Raw genomic sequence first — 22,213 nt, forward strand, 5'->3', positions numbered from 1 at the left:
AAAGAAAAGGCTAATGGGAAATGGAGGTGGTGTATTTGCCACAGCAGACAAGAAACTTGAATCCACTGAGAAGCTGTATGTGAGATTGTTGGGGCAAAACTCAGTATGAGAGGTGGGCACAAAATAGTAACTGGATCCTTCTATCACCCACCAGACTCATCTCCTGTTGTAACCAAAAACTTTACACAAAATCTCAGTTTACTTGTACATAAGTTCCCCAATCATAGTATAATCACTGGTGGAGACTTTAACCATCCAGCAATCAATTGAGAAAATTACAGTTTTGTTAGTGGTGGGCATGATAAGACATCTTGTGAAACATTACTTAATGCTTTCTCTGAAAGTTACTTTGAACAGATAGTTCAGAACGCCATCCACTATAGAAATATATTGGATCTAATGGCAACAAATAGACATGACCTCTTTGAGGATGGTCACATCAAAACTTGTATCAGCGACCAAAATGCAGTTGTGGCAACAATGATTACCAAAGTACAAAGGACAACTAAAACAAGCAGAAAGATATATATGTACAGTAAACTACATAAGAAGTCAGCAGTGTCATATCTCAATGAGGAACTTGAAACTCTCAGCACAGGGCAGGAGCATGTAGAGTAACCACAGCTCCAGGTTAAAAGAATAATTAACCATGCACTGGATATATATGTAGAACAGTTCATAATCGGAAGGACCCTCCATGGCACACAGTCACTATAAAGAAACTTCCAGAATAACACACAACTGTACAATAGATGTAAAACACAGCATACGACTATAGAGAAAGAGATGCTGAAAAAAATATGCTTGGCTGTCAAAGAGAGCAATGCATGAAACCTTCAATGACTACCACAGCAGAATGTTGTCAAATGATCTTTCACAAAACCCACAGAAATTCTGTTCATATGTAGAGGCTGTTAGTAGTACTAAAGTTAGCATCCAGTCTCTAATGACGGAGACAGAAACTGAAATTGTGGGAGAACTGCCCCAATTTAATCCTCATACCACTGACAATGTCAGTGACATCAGTATTAGCATCAGTGGCATTGAGAAAATGATAAAATCGTTAAAATTGAACAAAGCTCCATGGCCCAATGGAATCCCTATCAGATTCTATACTGGGTTTGCAGCTGAGTTACCCCTCTTCTAACTACATTTTATTGTAGATCCCTCGAACAAAATACCACGCCCAGTACCTGGAAGGAAGCATAGGTCACACTCATTTACAAGAAAGACAGTAAAAATGATCCACAAAACCACCACCCAGTACTCGTGACATTGATTTAAACAATGGAAAATCCAGGATGGAATGTAAAAATATTACAAAAAGCTTCAGTAGCCAGAGACTGTGGTCATGTTTGTGTGAATCACGTTTGCATGTGTGTGTGTGTGTGTGTGTGTGTGTGTGTGTGTGTGTATGTATGTACGAGTTCTGATTGGAAAGTTTTAAGAATGGGCTTGTAATTGTACAATGGTGGTACTTACATGCCACTGTGATGCATCTCCTTCAAAATAGTCTCCTCCTGACTGAACACACCAACTCCTACGGTGTTTCCATTTTTGGAAACATTCCTGGAATTTTTTTTTTTTTTCTGAAGAGTGTTAAGTACACTCTCTGTATTTGCCTCGATGTCTTCAATTGAGTCAAATCGCTTCCCTTTCACTGAAAATTTCAGTTTAGGAAACAGGTAGAAGCCTGCAGGAGCCAAATCAGGGGAATATGGTGGTTGTGGAAGCACAGGGATTTTGAATTTGGTCAAAAATTCAACGATAGAGAAGGCATGATGAGCTGGAGCATTATCATGGTGTAGCACCCAACACCTGTCTTTCCACAATGCAGGCCTTTTCTACCACACCTTTTCACACGCTCAAGGACACATTTGTAGTAATCCTGGTTAATTGTCTGTCCTCCATGGGTAAACTCGTGATGCACAATACCAGTAGAATCGAAAAATATCACCAACATTTTCCTCACCTTCAACCGACTTTGCTGTGCTTTTTTTGGTTGGTGAACCTGGAGTCTTCCACTGCCAAGACTGCACTTTGGTTTCAGGATCATATTCATATACCCAAGATTTGTCACCTGTAATTGCCCTATTTAACAAATCTGAGTCATTTTTAGTCCAATTAATCAGTTGTTGGCACACCTCAAGTCAGTATTGTCTCTGGTCACTTCACAACACTTTTGGAATGAATTTTGCGGACACTCAATGCATGTTCAGATCTTCAGTTAAAATTGACTGAACTGCATAGAAACTTAAATTAAGTTCATCAGCCATCTCCCTAATTGTCTAAGTCTATGATCAGAGCACACTAAGTCACGAACTTTCACAACATTTTCATTCGTTTTTGAGGTGGAAGGATGACCGGACCATGGTTCATCTTCAAATGATTCACGGCCATTTTTAAATCTGTTGAACCAAACAAAAACATTTGACTGGCTCATACAATTATCTCCCAAAGATATTTTTAACACTTTGTAAGTCTCAGAAGCTGATTTCCTGGTTTTAAAACAAAATTTCACACAAACTGGTTGCTCATTTTTACGTCCATTTTCACACAGAGAGGACAACAAACCCTAACAGACCTGAACTCAACCAGCTGCCACAATTAACTGAATAAAGGAAATGCAGTTTCCTGTCAGAGGGCGTTCAAGGACAATGCAATGACTTACTCCCCACCCTCCGTGTACCTGCCCACTAAACCAGTAAGCAGTAGCGGAGCCATTCTTAAAATTTTCCAATCGCATCTCGTATATTGTCTTTTTTTAACAATGGCCTTGTTGGCTGAAAGCTCCCTTTCTGACAGTCTTTTTGTTGTGCCTATTTGTGGCTCAGAATCTTCAGTGTATGGTGAGTAGCAACTATTCTTGACAATGATTTGTTGAACAATCTTAGCACATATTCTAAGCTCAGACATACCTCAGTATACTGAGGCATCTTGACCAGAATGACCTTCTGCACATCAAACAGCATGAATTCTGAAAACATCTATCATGTGATACTCAACACACACTATTCCCACATGACATACTGAAAGCTTTGAATCAAGGCAGTCAGGTAGATGCAGTATTTCCTGTTTAGCAAAAAGCACTTGACTCAGTACCACACCTAAGCTTATTGTCAAAAGTTCGATTATAAGAGGTATCAAGTGAAATCTGTGACTGGATTGAGGAAGGGGTATCAAGTGAAATTTGTGACTGGATTGAGGACTTTTTGATAGGAAGAACCCAATATGTTATTTTGGATGGAGAATCATTGCCAGATGTGAGAGCTAACTGCGGGTGAGCCCCAGGGAAGTGTGTTGGGACCCTTGCTATTCCCATTGTATATTAATGACCTTGCAGATAAAATTAATAATAACCTCAGACTTTTTGCAAATGATGCAGTTATCTACAATTAAGCACTGTCTGAAAGAAGTTGCATAAATATTCAGCAAGATCATGGTAAGATTTCAAAGTGGTGCAAAGATTGGCAACTTGTCTTAAATGTTCAGAAATATAAAATTTTGCACTTCACAGAATGAAAAAATGTAATATCCTACAACTATAATATCCACAAGACACAGTTGTAATCGGCCAACTCTTACAAACACCTGGGTGTAACACTTATGAAATGGCATGATCGCATAAGCTCAGTTGTGGGTAATAACATAAGCTCAGTTGTGGGTAACACAGATGGTAGACTTCAGTTTATCAGCAACACATGCAATCAGTGTACAAAGGTGATTGCTTACAAATCACTCATGCAACCCAGTCTAGGATATTGCTTACATCTGTGGGATCCATACCAAATAGGAGAAACAGGGAATTTTGAACAGACACACAGAAGGACAGCACGAATGGTCACAGCTTTGTTTGACCCATGAAAGAGTGTCACAGAGATGCTGAAGAAACAGAATTGGCAGACTCTTGAACACAGTTGTAAACTATTCTGAGAAAGCCAATTAACAAAATTTCAAGAACTGGCTTTAAATGATGATTCTGCAAATACACTACAACTGCCTACGTATCACTCACAAGTGGATCATGAGGACCAGATTAGAATGATTACAGAATGCACAGAGGCATGCAAATTATGAGTTTTCCCAAACTCCATATGTGAATGGAATGGGAAGAAACTCTAATAATTGGTACTACAGGACATACCCTCTGCCATGCACTGCATGGTGGTTTCCTGAGTATAGATGTAGATAGTCCTCTTTGGTATGAATCCCATATACTTGAGCAATATTCTAGAATCAATCAGAGATGCAGCCTGCTGATATTATCATTCCACTTTGTATCCCTAAAAATTGCTATACTCTTTATGTGTACAATGTGACTGATTCCAATTGTGACTCACATATGTTGCAGTCATAAGATACTAAATTTGTTAATTTTGCAAAGTGCATAGTTTTATATTTCTGAACTTTTAAAGCAAGTTATCAATCTTTGCACAACAATGAAACCTTAACATGATCTGACTGACTATTTGTGCAACTAGATAAATATTAACATTGTACTGTCATGTACAATACTTCAGTTCTTTGAAAAATCTACATGTTACATTTGTATTTTCATTAGTAGTTGATGTACCTTCACTCATGACACGCACAATTTCAGAGATAGTGCATCCATACAGTCACAGGCCTGCTTATAGAGGCCACCTGGGTCAGCCCCTGGCATGCTCTATTGAGCCACCAAAGAAACAGCATTATTTAAGCGCTCACAAATGAGTGATCAGCCTATTCTGTAACCTGTATTACTATGGTCCAGTCAATGTATTCAGTGTTATGCACAACTGGTCATTCATTGCATCTTACATGTTTCTCTATAAAGTACTACGTTCCATTTACCGCATTTGTTCTTGCTACAGTGGTAGTCCAGTAGCAATAGTAGTGTAATTTCCATTTATTTCATGGGTGAATGTCTTTACATTTAGCGTACCACATCAGTTGGGTGACCAGAGACAGAGAGAAACAAGTTACTCTTACAATACCAAGCAACAGCAGCTGCTTAACATTTTTAAATTACTTTTTTACATAATGCTGCCAGCTTTCAAATAGAGAATCTCTAAATTTTTCTATAATAATCATTCAGTAGGCCTCTCACACCTCATGTTTGGGCCATCTTACTTTTTCACTAATAGGAGCCTAACAGAGAACTCAAACATATGAAATATATCACACAAGATATGAGTAAGCACAATACTTCCTCAGTTTTCTCCAAATACACTGCTTTTCCATTATTAGAAAAAAAGGAAGAGCACTGGAAGTGACAAGTCATTCTGGTTTCTAGCAAACAGAGCTGCAGTGTGACAAAATGGGATGGACCTTAACAGAAAAGTGCTACATTTCATCAAGTTGCTGAACTTTTTTACAAATGAAACTTTGTTACTCATAAAAATGTTGATCAGTGAACATTTTTAAAAGTATGATCAAGATTATTAATATTTTATGAATTTTTTACAGCAATCATGCTTGAATATATCTAAAAAACAAGCCAAGCATACACCACTCAACTTACAAATACAGATCAAGAAAATAATCTCACAGGAGATAAAATCTTTCTGCATTCACACACACACACACACCAGGGAAACACAGTTACTATCTTGTAACAATTTTATCCTGGTCTCACAATGTGAGCACCTCTTCCATCCTGGTCTGTTGATCAATTACAATGTAAAGTATTCAGTTCATCTGATGAAGAGTCACTAAAAGATCAAAACCTGCCATGATACTATTTACGTAAATTCTTGTTTCATACATGTATATTGATGCTACTGTTAATATGTTCAGGGACTAAACATATTAATAGTAACATCACTAAACATGTACGAAACATTTATGTAAAAAGTAATCATGCTGCATTGTTAAATAGAGATATCCATAGCTATAACACAAGAAATAAAAATGATTATCATATTGAAGAAAATTGGTTCAAATTAACTGACAACGAGCCTTTAAAAGCAGGATGTTGTCTATACAACAATTTGCCAAACTATAGAAAAATAATAGAAAACTTGCATTTTCAAAAATAAACCAAAAATTACAAAAATGTTCAAATGTGTGTCAATTCTTAAGGGCCAAACTGCTGAGGTCATCGGTCCCTAGACTTCCACACTATTTAAAATAGCTTAAACTAACTGATGCTAAGAACAACACACACACCCATTCCCGAGGGAGGACTCATACCTCCGGCAGGAGGGGCCGTGCAATCTCTGACATGGCGCCTCAAATCACGCGGCCACTCCGTGTGGCAAAAAAAATTTCACTCATCCATAAAGTGTTAAAGAATACTTTGAAGATCTTTTTAAAGGTTGTTGTATTTTAGAGGCTAGTTTTGAAGAAATCATTCATTTTACTGATACACTAGACTCTCATTAATCCGGCCCTCAGTAGTCCGGCCTCTCAGTAATCTGGCGCACATCCAAAAACGATTGCACAATGAATTATCGTGCAGAACAATGCTTACTTAAACAATTATTTATATATTGTATATGAAATTGTAGCTTTCTTTACAGTTCGGAATCATGTCTTCTAAAAGGAAACTAGTTATGTTAGACCTCAAGCAGAAACTTGAAATTTTAGGTAAGTTAAATTGAGGTTCTACGCAGAAAGCCATTGCTGCCAAGTTCAATGTTGGACAAGCAACTATTTATGACATCAAAAAGAAAGAATATGTTATTCGACAGTACTCAACACAAATGGATAGTGAGTTGGGAAAATGGAAGGTTATGCTAAAGAGTGAGAATGAAGAACTGGACGTAGCTGTTTATATATGGTTCATACAACAATGCAGTAAAGGAATTCCAGTCAGTGGCCCAATTATAAAGGAAAAAGCAAACAACTTGGCGGTAGTAACTTGTTTGCAGCAAGTGAAGGTTGGTTATCAAACTGGAAAAAACTACATGGCATTTGGCAGCTGACAGTCACCAAGGAAAGTCACTCAACTAATGATAAGGATGCTGATGAGTTTGTAAGCACGATACGGAAGATAATAAAGGAAGAAGATTTAACTGCTGATGCCTTGTATAATGCTGATGAAACAGGACTCTTTTACAAGACACTTCCTTCAAAAACATTAGCTGCCAAGAATGAGGAGGAAGCTCATGGTTACAAGCAACAGAAACAGCACATAACATTAATTGTGTGCTGTAATGTAAATGGGAGTCATAAACTTCTGCTTATAGTGATTGGAAAATCCCAACATCCACGTTGTTTTCAACACACTGACTGCACTCTAACAGTGCAGTATTGCAATCAAAAGAAAGCGTGAATGGACCGCCGAATATTCTCTCAGTGGTTCCATGAAATGTTTGTATCAGCAGTGAGAAGAGAGCTAAAGAAGAAAAAGCTTTCACTAAAAGCTATCCTTTTAATTGACAATGCTCCCAGTCATCCTTCAGATGTTTCTCTAAAGTCCGATGGTATACAAGCACTCTTTCTGCCACACCATGTGACAGCCCTAATTCAGCCCATGGATCAGGGGATTTTGGAATCAATTAAACATCATTATCAACATTCACTTCTCATCTCCTTGCTGAACAGAAGTGAAAACCACTCTATCGAGATTATGCTGAAAGCATGGAAAGCAATTAACATATGTGATGTTGTTTTCCAAGTGGCAGAAGCATAAAGTGAAGAGCGCTACCATAAATGAAGAGCTGGAGAAAATTGTGGCCATCTATTGATGCCAAGCTGGATCCAGTAGTGAGTGACAGTGATGAGCCAGTCAATTTGGAATTATCAATTACTTTATACACTGACATGTTCCACAACCTTCCAGCAGGAGAAGAAATTAATGATGAAGATGTCACTAAGTGGCTGAATGAGGAAAACTGTGATACGGACCAGACTTTAACAGATGAAGAAATAATCAAAAGCGTGCAAGAAAGTAATGATGAAAGTGATGAAGAAGAGGACACAGGAGGTGAGAGCATGAAGATTTCTCACATTTTTGGTGTTGAAGCTGCCACGGTCTTTCTGGAGTACATTATGCAACAACCAGATACATGCAGTACTTATGTAATGCTTGTAAAGCGGTTGGTTGATAAAGCATGCCACCATCACGTATCATCATTGTGACAGTTAAAAATTAGGGACATATTTTATAGTAAGAGATACAACTGTATAATTATGTACAGTATAACTCAAGGACTAAGTTGTCTTTAAAAATTAATGTATTTTTGGATTTAATAAAGTATAACCTCTACGTTTTAAAATTGTATCTTTCGATTTAATAAAGTACCGTACACTATATCCCCTATGTTTTGAAAATAAATAAAAAGCAAAATAAATGAATAAAATAAATTTCAGACACTCAATAATACCGCACTTCCTCTAATCCGGTACCCATATGTGCCAGGAATGGCCAGATTAGTGACAGTCTAGTGTATATGCATGTAGCTGTATAATTTTGAAACTAGTAATTTTTCAAATGTCATATAAACCTGACGTGCCCAATACCATTTTACAGAATGGCCTGTGCTCATAAGTAAATAAGTTTGTGTGGTCTGAGGCAGAAAAATAGAGAAAAGGTTTCTAAGTTCAATTGAGCCATCTCGTTATATTACAATAACAAAAATTCCAGGACGAAAACACTTAACAATAATGAGGTGAGACAATCAGTCACCTGAATCTAATCTATGGATGATACACAGACATGCATAACAGTACAGAGACATCACTAATGTTGAAGCTAATGCAGTGTCAATGTGTTTTGGTATCTGTGGGGCTGTGTGTGCAAACAAGTGTACTTAAACTGGAAAAAGAGCAATGGTTTGAAAGTACAATCATCCCGGTTCTGTTACATACATCTGTTTGTACAACTGGCATTACTATTGCCTTCATTGCTGCAGTTGTGTTTGTATTCCTCTCCTTTTTAATTTTTTGATATTGCAGTATCTTGGCAACAAGTGAGCTATGAGAGATCTCTCTTTGGTTTTCATCTGTAAATTATATCATGTGTAATGCTATTCAAAATGTTGATAAGTTGTGTGTGTGTTTTCATTCCACAAACTTATGTATCAGACCATTTTCTGTAACTGTGAAACAAATACACTGAGTCTCATAAATCATGCCGGATATGAGTTTTAGATAATTACCCGAGCAGGACACCCAGCAGTAACTCCAAATGCACCAGTATTTTGGCTGAGATCAACAGGTGTTCCTTCAATTTGGACATGATCTATACATCCATCAAAGTCAACATTTGTGACAGATACAATATTATGTTCTCCTGGATAGCCTCCAAAGTATAAGTTGTCCCAAAACTTCAGATCCTTTGCTTTCTCTGGTGCTTTGCCCTGGAATATCTTCTCTCCGTCTACCTTCAGAACACCATCCTGGTGGTAACGTATTGCACCAACAGTGTGCCAGTTTCCATCATTGTACGTTTTTGGTGACTCTATGCTGAGAAGGCCAGGTCCTAAATTGAACTGTAGAAACAGGTAACATAGATACACTTTTGTTCTAAGAAATACATTTAAATTGTATGTTTATTATTATCAACTGCAAAAGTGTTCAATTAATGAAAACCATGCAGTATATGTCGCAGACAAAACTTCTTATATGCTAAATTAAATTTATACTTATACCATAAAAATTAGATATTGATCATTTGTAAACTGTGAATAGAAGGTAATGTGTTTAAACTCTACTTCTTCTTCCTTTTTCCCCTTGGAACACAAACATCATTCCAAAAATAAAATGAAGAAATAATGACATTGTCAAGTTTCAAAAACAACAAAGAAACTACAATGCTTTGAGAAGGGGCTCAGTTCTCTCTTTAGGTGAGATATCCTGTACCTCCACATTCATGCAACATGCAGTGCCTCATCATTAGTTACATCCAAAAAACTAACTATCCTGGCATTTCATTTATAAATTGGTGGAGTTGTAGAATTGGGGCCTACTGATATTTAACTCTCAAATTTATATTGGGAGAAATAAGAATGTACAGCAAATGTTTTAACCACTGCTTACAGGCTGTTACTGCCAAGATATCTACAACCATGTGTTTGGTAGCCTGAAGAACATTCCTGGCAATTAATCATTTGAACCAGACCTGATGTCACAGCTCAACATATATTACTCACCAGTGGCACTCTTTGTAAGGTGGGCACAACATATTTATGAATTCAGTATAGTATTTCTAATAAAAGTAACTGCAATATCTCTGGACAAATAGTTGGACTCTGCCAAACTGCATGAGATGCCACTGCAGTGCACTAGAAGAATTCATGAAGGATAATTTGACAGTTTGAGCTAAATGTAACTTAGCATCAGATTTTTTCCTTATAAAAAAACTGTTTTATTAGTAGCACATAGCTGCTAGCATCAGGTCTCTGTTTTTGGTGAAAATTTAGTACAAATGTTTGACATGACTCCCGTACCTGAATCAAATGATTTAGATTATGCATTTTTTAAGATTATTAGGGAAAAATGTGAAGTGCACATGAGTTTTGCTGTTAGCTGTAGCTATTCTTTAAAGACACGGTGGATAATTCCGATCACTTATTCACTTGCTTGCCTACATGAAAACTGCTACTAGCTGCCAGACAGCTTAGATAATCATTTCTGTACTTCGGAGGTCATGCCTCTGGTAATTGTTTAGAATTTTGCATGAATCTTGTTCAGCACTGCCTCATACTTATTGCAACAAATTTTCATTATGTGTCACATTTATTTTCATTGTGTTTCAACAAATATATGTTTCTGCAAACAAAATTGGGAATGAGGAACTTACTCTATGACTGCACATCAGACTGCTGAATGGAACAAGAGATTCAGAAGCTAGTGTGGTAGCAAGAAAAGTGTCATGCACAAAATGAAATCCACTTCCAGCAGCAACTAGCTCTCCAACATGTTCTACAGCATGAGAACTGCCAGATTTAGCAAGATGAACATCACTAGTAATGGCTGGCAGTGCAGAAGCAACAGCACGCATCACCTGCCCCAGCATCTCCACCTCTAGAATTTGTATCATTTGAAGAGATTAAAGAAGATTTGTGCTCACATATCGATTGTCCCTGACAGTATTCTGATTTGTTACTGGTAACTGACCCTCAAAGTCAGAAAGCTTTTTACATCATTTCCACTACAATTTTTCCTCTGTTGCATAAACTAGCTACTCCAACACATCCTATATATACGTCTTTTGAGAGAAAATGTAACCTGCTTTGTTCCCATTTCCAGATCAAAACCACTGAAACTAGACTTAAATTTCACAAAAGCACAAAAAGCACTTAGCTCACTGTAACAGACTCCAAACTCTAAGTGCTTTCACTTGCAAACAATGTCATAATTCATATGCATTTTCTTTTTCTGACATGAGTCTTTTTCTGGAGGAAAATGGAAAAATATAACAAATGAACACTGAAATAAATATATGCACATCTGAAAGAAATGCTTTCTGTGCTGAAGCAGTTGTGGCCTAAAGAAAATTACATATCAATTCTACTGATTAGGAAAGGTACAATTTATGACTCTACATAATTTCTATTGTGTTGGTACCACTTTGTACAGAATTAAAGTGAGAGCAGCATGTACAGACTACATAGTAACATAATCTCCCATGCTATGCCCTCCGAACTCTTCCATCAGTATACAATTTTTCATACATCAGATAAGTATATTGTGCTTATATTGAGTTTGTAAATACTGAGTTGACTTCATAATACTACTGCAAGCAAATAGTTTAAAAAAATGTTCCCTTTGTGAAAAGATCCCACACCATCAGTGAAAATGGGGGTTGAGAGGCTACTCTAGGAATCTGTGAACAGGGTAACACATAGCTCACAGTAACCTTTTAAGAAGCTGTTCATACTTATAAGAGGTCATGTACTTACCTGGTACAGGACACTTCCATTTCTCAGCTCTATTGACAAGAAAGATTTGCTTCCTCTGCCAACCAAAAACAAAAGACCATTTTTAGCAAATGTTTTGAAACTAAGCTGTATGTCAGACTGTTGCTTCAGGCTGTAAGACTTGCCAGCCACCTGTACATATCCACTACCATCAAATCTATATCCAGTACTTTGCTGCAGGTTCACAAGTTTGTCTCTGTAAGAAGAATCATTTTATAAACATTTATGTATTGTTCACAATTATAGCACATCACAAATACTTTCAAATAATTCTGAATACAACACACACATAACATTTAATGTATATTTAGACTGGCATTCAGTTCATTTGTTAATGAGGTAAATTGTATCTATCCTTGTTTTATTTTGATCTGATGATTGTTATGGCCCTTAAGAAATGATAACTACACTGTAGCAAAGAAAAATTTCAATGTATTCCACTATGATCCCATCTTGTGCCAATTAGTATCATGGGAGTTATTTCCTGAAGTCTCAACTCAAGTCCTATCATCCTGTCCCTTCTTCTTTGTAGTGTTTTCCATATGTTCCTCTTTTCATCGATTCTGTGGCGAACCTCCTTATTCCTTATCTTATCGGACCAAGTAATTTTCAACAACCTTCTACAGCACCACGCTTCAGTTTTCTTCTTTTCTCATCCTATGCAGTACATTAGTCTGCCTCAAATATTTGAAATAATAAATTAAGAAGTGAAACAAGAACTAACTTCTTAGGCAGAGAGGATAATATTAATTAATTCACACATATAGACACAATGTTCGTAGATTCCATCAAGAAAGACAATTCTCAAGAATACAAGGAACAGTAAGGTTATAAACCAACACAACGAAATAATTCCCACAAACTACTCTTACAGAATGTGTTAACAGTTCACTAGAACTGAAGATAATCTTTAATGCTGTATTTGAGATTAAAAAGACTATACAGATGAATATATAAAACAATTAACTAGAAAAACCAATATAAGTTTGTCGTACAAAGACGATAAGACACGGCAGTCAAACAGCACCGACAAGTACTTGGCGGTCACGCCGTGGAAGTCGTAACGAAAGTGCATGGCAGAACCAAGGAACTTCTGTGGTATTCTGTGCTGTTTTGTCACAGTGACTATTGTTAGTGACAAAAGAACAATTGAGTGGAAAAAGATTTTTAGTAACTTTTAACTCGAACTTGCTTCGAGGCAAGATAGGTGAATGATTTCTATATAAAAGAGCCATGGTTAGCAAGCCAACACTGTTGTAAATGTAACTGCATTCCTAACATTTTAACACGTGGGGAGACTTACTTTACAGTATTTATTCATATGGAGAGTGAGATTTGTAAAAGTTTGATGTTTAAATATACATCGTTAAGTGAAGTAAAAGAAACTGTGTACGTCTACTTATTTCTATAAGTAGAAAGAGTCTTGAGAAATTCCTGTTTCCAGCAATATACTGTGGAGAAGAGAAGAAAGGGAGTTTGCAGCAGCAGGCTAACCAGCTAGGAAAGTTGGCTAACCATCTCAAGTAAGTTGTATCATTAAAGAAGTTGAAGTTTGCACACATACTTCACCACTTCAAGTCGTCCAAAACATTAGAGTGAAAGCTAAGATAGCAGCAGGCAGCAGATGCTATTTTGCCACACTACCCATGCCTAGGAGCTTGCTTCTACCATGAAAATCTAAAATCCTTGTTTACAGAACTACTATAAGACCAGTTCTTATGTATGGTACCAAGATGTGGACTATGACTGCAAATGAGGAATGGATCCTTAACATTTTGGAGAGAAAGATTCTGCGTAAGATACATGACCCAATATACAATCAAGAAGGTTGGCACATCTATACAAATGCAGAACTAGAACAACACTTCAAAGAACCTGACATTGTCACCACCATTAAAATAAGAATACTGCAGTGGGTAGGACATGTGGCCAGAATGGAGGAAGACAGAACATGTAAGAGGATTTTTAATGGCAACACTGGAGGCAGATGATGGAAGGGATATCCCAGAAAGAGATGGGAGGGTGGAATTGAAGAAGATATGAAAAATCTGGGTGTCGGAGGATGGAGGCAGAAAACCATATACCTGACAGAATGACACGATATTGTGATGGAGGCCAAGGCCCTTCAAGGGCTGTAGAGCTGAGGAACAAGTAAGCAAGGAAGGAAGGAAGGAAGGGAAAGACAGACTGCTACTTTCCATAAAGATGTCACAGTAAGTTGCAGACAGATACAATTAAAAGAAACTTACACATTAACTTTTGGCAACAGCTTTCATCATGAAAAGAAGAACACACACAGATTCATTCACACAACAAGCAAACTTCATGGACAAATGATCGCCATTTCCGGCAGCTCAGACCAGAATGCAACTGTCTAATGGAATGGAAGCAGAAATCTGGGAGAGGTGGGAAACAGGATGTGATAGCAGTGTATGGATGCGGGAAGAGAAGGCCACTGTCTGGTGGAGTGTGGAGGGATTAGACTGCTAACAGGTGTAGCGTTGGGTAGTTGGGGGGCAGGAAGGTGAGGAGGCATGTGAGAGGGAAGCAGAGCGAAAGAGGAGAGGAGTGGGAAAGCCAGGCAGGTGAAACATAATGTAAATAGATACACAAACACACACACACACACACACACACACACACACAAAAACCTTTTACATGAATTATTAATCTCAGGCATAGCCATAACATTATGTTTAACCATGAGTGGGGTCTGTAACTATAATTAGAAGACACTTACTTATCTCCCCTTTTCCAAACGGATGTTACCACCATGTATTTGTTGCTGTGGAAGCTGATGTAGTGAGTTGTCTTTTGTTACAAATATTCAGTTCCTTTACAGGAGGCATTAACTATGGGAACACATTCAGTTTCTCTTTGAGTGTGTGTTAAAATATTCTGTTTCATACAACAGTGTACAAGCACCTTGCACATGAATTATTAATCTCAGGCATAGCCATAACAGTTTAGAATTCCTAATTTTGGCGTAAATGTTTAGCCTAAATTAAGTTGTTTATAGTTGCAGGTGACAAACTGTCAAGAAAAACCATCACTGTAAAAACGCAATACAGGAGGAAAACCACACCATGTGGTAAGAAGGTATGAATACACAATTTTATGTGCTCTTCAAAAACCTGTAATTATGATTTAGAAACTAATATTGATATGTATTTAAAAAGTAAAGAACATTGCTTATGTTTAACAGCCATAATAATAAAAAAAACACTGATGATGCTGCAACTGCAGTGAAACATGTCGAGTACAAAAAACAAAATTGTGTTTTGCTGAAGGCGGACCCCACTCAAAAACATATGTTATTGTTAAAGCAAACACAGACAAAAGAGCTTCAACATCAAGATGATTGTTGATACTTGTTGCATAGCCATTAGGTCATCATCTAATGCATGTTTCTGTACCTAACATTTCATCCCCTAATGCTGGAGACATCATCAGAGGCTATAAAGACTCAAACATAAACAAGCTCAGCGAGTCTAACTGTTTATACATGTCCATGCAAAGGACATATGCCAATCACTTACCACAAAAGAAGTGAAACAACATTAACGATCTACTTATACAAAACAAAAGCAATTCTCTGGGCAACATGGATAAATAGGCAGCAGCAGATAATGCACTGGGCCAGGGAAGCATCAAATTCATTTCTCCAATACTATATTTCTATCATTATTATGCTAGGATGTACAGAAAGGCCACAGAAATTCAAGCACAAAAATAACTTTCATAGACAGGAAGAAGGACTGGAACTAATATGAGTTATGGCACTTAATGCTACATAAATCAAAAAGATTCAAATCTTCCACACTACAAGCTCCACAGCACAACTTAATGTGACTCCATGCTCTCAGGAAGTGGTCTGATGATATCATGTGAGCATTTTGCAAGTACATACAAATAGCTTGGTTTGTTGAGTTTGCTTAAGATTGCATGCAGCCTCTGATGATGAGTCCAGCATTAAAAGATGAAACCTCAGGCTAGAAATATGCCTTAGAGCAACCTATTATCCATATAACAAAAATCATCAAGGATGCAAATACCAACTGTGAAGGCCTACAGTATATGATCCAACACACTGCCCATTAAGCTTTATAATCAGGCCTGTCCAATAACAATGTCTCTAAAATTATTTGTTTGGCACATAAAAAGACAAATAAATCTAACTGTATATCTATGAAATTCAACTGGTTCCTTATGTTTTCTTATCTTATTATTAATCTGATGTGAGATCCAAAACAAGAATATTGTTTGGTAGTAAAGTTACAATCACCTTTCTTTTGCTCCACTAATTTTGTCTGCATCTATAAAATTCCAGAGAGAAACTGGAGTATCTCCAATCACAAGGCCTTCTATCTCTCCATGAAATGATGGGGTTTGTATTGCAGTCTGCATCTCAAAGTCTGCTGGATAACCACCAACAAATATTTTTGACTGCTCTTGATCAAGATTTAAGATAGAATGTGTGCCAGTGAGAACTGCTTCTTTCTCATACACTTCTTCTTGTCCACCAGGACCTTCATGGCGTATAATTAGCTTAGCTATAAGGCCAGTCCTGAAAGCATATTGAATAAATGAAATTTCTTTCAGGTAACTGCTAATGTCAAACAAAACAAAAAGTATTGATATTAAATTATGATGTACAGTAATGAAACATACCTGTAATACCAGAATGCAATACTTGTATAATTTCATCAAATCTTTCCTGCAACTTCTGACTCATTTACTTAACACTAATAATATTTCAGCTGCCTCATTTTGTGAAGTGCAACATCAATCAATAAACTTCAAGAACAAAAAAGAATGTTAGAATTTAAGTCAATTAAAATATGTGCAATCAGTTTTGGGTTATTAATTACACAACGAATGGACACAGTGTAAGAAAAGCTCTACAAAGTCACCCTCTTTATCTCGAGTAACAAGTGACATTAAAGAAAAATTAATCACTGTTAACAAAAGTTGAATTGAATTGAATTTTATTTTGCCCTGTATGATTACATGGTGTACAGTGAACATACATATAATATAGGACACGTCAAAGATTCAAAAACCTTCATTATCACATCAACACTGTAAAATTCCTTTTCCACCAGATAGTGTTTTAGATTCTTCGAAAAAATGTAGTGTCAAGTACATTGTCATGCAGTTTTTTAGGCAGACTTTGTGACAAAGCAAGCTGGGATATTTTTACTTCCCCTCTTGTTTTGCCATCTGCCTCCTTAAAATTCATTTTATCAATTTTGACTAATTACTATTAATATACTTGATTATAATCTACGTTTTCATAAAAGAGAAAGGTTGGCCCTCAGTCTTAAAATATATACCACCAGGTCTAATTTTGTGCTTAGTTGTATGTATGTAATTGGTTTTCTAATTTATTTTGACTATTCCTAGTTAATATCTTTTGTTATAGGGTGACATTAGTAATTGTTTTGTAAAACGGAAACGGAAGATCTTGGAAGAAGAGCGGGAGAGGAGAAGAGAAAGAATAAAGAGGTTCTGGGAGAAAAAGAGGAAAATGCAGTCCACGAATGGGCTACCCATGGTCCTACAGAGGTCGTAACGCAAGAAGAAGAAGAAGAAGAAGAATTCTATTGTTGACTTAAAAACAAATATAATTTCTGCACTAATTATAAACATTTGGAGGAACAACTGATAGTATTCTTAAAGGGTCTACAAGTGTTGGAACTTAAATAGTGGCAACTATTTATTCACAACCAATACAAAAAAGTTACATGTTTGCTCCTGTTACTTTACTCCAAAGTAGTCACCAGCATTGTGTAGAACCTGTTGCCAGCAATGTGGAAGGCATAGTATACCGTTAGCAGAGCCTGTTCTGTTGATGGTGTGAATGGAGTGGTCTACTGCTTGTTGAATCTCTGGAACAATTCTGAAGCAAATCCCACAAAGTGGTTCCTTCATCTTCGGAATCAAATCAAAGTCACAAGAACTTAAGTCCGTGGAGTACTTTGGATGGTACCGTACTTCCCAGTCCCATCGACCAAACAGAGCAGCCACAGCTTGTGCTGTTTGTGCCCGAATATTGTCATGCAAAATGATGGGTGGGTTGCGCAGAAAGAGTCACCGCTTCTTTCGCAGAGCTGGTTGCATGTGATGCTCCGAAAATGAACAGTAATGCTGTGCATTGACAGTCTGCCGTGGAGGAATGTAATGCGTTAGGATAACACCATCACAATTGTACATGAGAATTGGCATAACTTTCATCATACTGGGGCTACTTTCGACTTCGTGGTGACCCATAATGACACCATTCGTTGGATTAGCATTTCAGTTTTGGCTCGTACGATGTGGCACGTCTCATCCAATGTTATGATACGGCCTCTCCTTCGCACTCATAGCACTCCAAGTGCATATGAGCAGCGTCGTAACGCATCCATTTCTGCATTTCGGTCAAGTCATGCAGAACCCATCGTGACGCAATTTTTCGTTTCCCCAGGCGTTCCTTCAGTATGCACTAATCCAGTTTCGTGGGAGAGCTCGCAAATTGTATGGCGTCGATCACTGTCCACTAATGCGAGAACAGCATGCACTTCCTCTTCATGCTAGGATGATCTGCCCAATGCATGTCTGCCACAGTTTGCCAACCTTTGTTGAAGGCTTTTACCCAAGGTGCCACAGTTCTGCACGGCAATGCCGATTCCCCATACACCTGAAGACCTTGATGACACTGTTGTGCTGTACAACCTCTGGCACATTTAATCTAGATACAACTCCTTTGTACCTGTTTCAAAAACATAGTGACACCATTACGTTGGACTTCTCACTCAAAAGTGACTGTTTCCCTCGATTGTGTCCATGCCAGTAATGTGGGACAGGCGAGTCCATTTACTCGGAGGTAAGGTATATATGTCAGCATGTGCTATCAGCGACAATAGCAGATTCCATTGCATAGTGTCTCCACAGCAGTGTTACCACTATTTAAGTTCCAACCTACGTATTTGGCTCTATTTGAAAACATGTTAGCAAAGCCAGCTCTTGATTAATTCCAAAGTAATTAATAGTTTTGTCAAAAGTACTGTTTGCGTGCCTACTATTGTGAGGATATATAAGAGCCTGGTTTTGGGTCCCGAGACAGTCAGTCCCCGGCCGAATTTCAGACAAGAAACCTGTGTTGGTTAGAACAACAACAATGCATCAACTTAACCGTGAAATATGTTTCACACCAATAGGCCATGTGTTAAAGCATTTACAGTGCCTGTTCAATTTATTTGAAAGACTGTGAAATGTGTGGTTAGGTTTTTAATGCTCGTAGACGTTCAACAGTGAACTATTGTAACAGTATGTGGATATGTGCCTGCAACCTATTAATGAGGCTTATCAAAAGTTAAACAATACTGCACTGGTTATATAACAGTGTATTATTGGAGGGTTGTGAGCAGTGAAAGTATAGAACTGCGAAATGCAAATGTGCACCCGTCAGCTACATCATTTAAAGTAGTCAGGGTTGAACTTTCCTCCCCCTTCCCCCACCATTTTTCAGCCAGTATAGCAACACAGTACACCGACACCAAGTGCAATCAACAATGAAATAAAGCAGGTGAACATCACATACAGTGAAAGTAAAGAAGTATGAAATGCATCTGTACAACTGTCAGCTACATCATTTACGTAGTCAGTATCAAACTTCCACCCCTCTATTTTTCAGCCAGTATAGCAACACGGTACGCTGACACCAAGGATGAGCAACAAGATAATAAAGCAGGTAAATGGCACCCCTTAGTAATTTGATACCTGAGAACTGGGGTCCTTTTTCTAGCATCATCAGTCAGTGAAGTGTTGCATTACCACTCCATACTGCAGGTATGGTTCGAAAAGTCTATGGTATACTGTACACAGAAACTGTTTATCTGCATACTGTGCTAGCTGCTCATTATAAATATGATGGAGCTGAGTTTCTTACACACAGAATTAAAATGTTGTTTCCATTTCAGCTTGTTATACACAGTAAGACCTACAAATCTAATGGATTCTACTTCTTCTAGTCTTGTTTACTCCCCTCTAAACCCATGTGCACAGCCTTCTCTTTATTTCTGAACACTGCATACATAGTCTTTTTAAGGTTTATAACAAGTCCATTTTCCAGAAGCCATTGAGTTGTGATGTTTGCAGATATGTATGCTCTTCTCTCAAGCTGTGCCACAGTTTGGTCATTGTTCAGGATTGTCTTATCATCTACATGCATTAATTTCTTCTCTTTCTCTTCAACATCTATGTCATTAACAAACAGATTAAACAGCAAAGGCCCCATTACCGATCCCTGCGGCACTCCATACTTGATGGTTTTGGCTTCTGACTAGATATACATCCCCTTTTGATACACATCGCTTCCTCTTGCATAGGTATGATTCTATCCACTTCACTGCTTCCCCTCAAATACCATAGTTTTCTAATTTTCTTATCAGTATTTCACAGTCAGTAGTGTCGAATGCTTTGGAGAGGTCCAGAAACACTGCAGATACAACTTGTTTTTCGTCTAAGGACTGTATAATATATTCTGTCAGATTGGCAATTGCTGATTCTGTAGATCCACCTTTCTGAAAGCATGCTGTGATAGTATGAGAATTTTGTATTTGTCCAGATAATCAATTAATCTCTTATACATAAGAACCATGGACCTTGCCATTGATGGGGAGGCTTGCATGCCTCAGCGATACAGATAGCCGTACCTTAGGTGCAACCACAACGGAGGGGTACCTTTTGAGAGGCCAGACAAACATGTGGTTCCTGAAGAGGGGCAGCAGCCTTTTCAGTAGCTGCAGGGGCAACAGTCTGGATGATTGACTGATCTTGCCTTGTAACACTAACCAAAACGGCCTTGCCGTGCTGGTACTGGGAATGGCTGAAAGCAAGGGGAAACTACAGCCATAATTTTTCCCAAGGGCATGTAGCTTTACTGTACGGTTAAATGATGATGGTGTCCTCTTGGGTAAAATATTCAATTCGGATCTCCGGGCGGGGACTACTCAAGAGAACGTCGTTATCAGGAGAAAGAAAACTGGCGTTCAATGGATCAGAGCGTGGAATGTCAGATCCCTTAATCGGGCAGGTAGGTTAGAAAATTTAAAAAGGGAAATGGATAGGTTAAAGTTAGATATAGTGGGAATTAGTGAAGTTCGGTGGCAGGTTGAACAAGACTTCTGGTCAGGTGAATACAGGGTTATAAGTACAAAATCAAATAGGGGTAATGCAGGAGTAGTTTTAATAATGAATAAAAAAATAGGAGTGCGAGTAAGCTTCTACAAACACATAGTGAACGCATTATTGTGGCCAAGATAGACACGAAGCCCATGCCTACTACAGTAGTACAAGTTTATATGCGAACTAGCTCTGCAGATGATGAAATAAAAGAAATTATTCAGATGGTGAAGGGAGACGAAAATTTAATAGTCATGGGTGACTAGAACTCAGTAGTAGGAAAAGGGATAGAAGGAAACGTATTAGGTGAATATGGATTGGGGGTAAGAAATGAAAAAGGAATCCGCCTGGTAGAATTTTGCACAGAGCATAACTTAATCATAGCTAACACTTGGTTCAAGAATTATAAAAGAAGGTTGTATGAATGGAAGACGCTTGGAAATACTAACAGGTTTCAGATAGATTATATAATGGTAAGACAGAGATTTGGGTACGAGGTTTTAAATTGTAAGACATTTCCAGGGGCAGATGTGGACTCTGATCACAATCTATTGGTTATGAACTGTAGATTAAAACTGAAGAAACTGCAAAAAGGTGGGAATTTAAGGAGATGGGACCTGGATAAACTGACTAAACCAGAGGTTGTAGAGAGTTTCAGGGAGAGCATAAGGGAACAATTGACAGGAATGGGGGAAAGAAATACAGTAGAAGAAGAATGGGTAGCTTTGAGGGATGAAGTAGTGAAGGCAGCAGAGGATCAAGTAGGTAAAAAGACGAGGGCTAATAGGAATCCTTGGGTGACAGAAGAAATATTGAATTTAATTGATGAAAGGAGAAAATATAAAAATGCAGTAAATGAAGCAGGCAAAAAGAAATACAAACGTCTCAAAAATGAGATCAACAGGAAGTGCAAAATGGCTAAGCAGGGATGGTTAGAGGACAAATGTAAGGATGTAGAGGCTTATCTGACTAGGGGTAAGATAGATACTGCCTACAGGAAAATTAAAGAGACCTTTGGAGAAAAGAGAACCACTTGTATGAATATCAAGAGCTCAGATGGAAACCCAGTTCTAAGCAAAGAAGGGAAAGCAGAAAGGTGGAAGGAGTATATAGAGGGTCTATACAAGGGCAATGTACTTGAGGACAATATTATGGAAATAGAAGAGGATGTAGATGAAGATGAAATGGGAGATATG

At 37.8% G+C, this 22,213-nt stretch overlaps 1 protein-coding gene across 1 annotated transcript in view; it reads right to left on the bottom strand.

Moving 5' to 3' along the window:
- The window catches only part of LOC126482302 (laminin subunit alpha), a 365,291-nt gene that overhangs the window by 32,519 nt on the left and 310,559 nt on the right, over positions 1-22,213 (bottom strand). Inside the window, exons 45-47 of the mRNA XM_050106331.1 lie at positions 16,135-16,416; positions 11,832-12,045; positions 9,087-9,419 (exon numbers count right to left, since the gene is read on the bottom strand). Coding sequence (XP_049962288.1) covers positions 9,087-9,419; positions 11,832-12,045; positions 16,135-16,416 — 829 coding nt within the window. The remainder of the gene's footprint in view (positions 1-9,086; positions 9,420-11,831; positions 12,046-16,134; positions 16,417-22,213) is intronic.

This window comes from Schistocerca serialis, chromosome 5 (assembly GCF_023864345.2).
Source record: "Schistocerca serialis cubense isolate TAMUIC-IGC-003099 chromosome 5, iqSchSeri2.2, whole genome shotgun sequence".
NCBI classification, from domain to species: Eukaryota; Metazoa; Arthropoda; class Insecta; order Orthoptera; family Acrididae; genus Schistocerca; species Schistocerca serialis.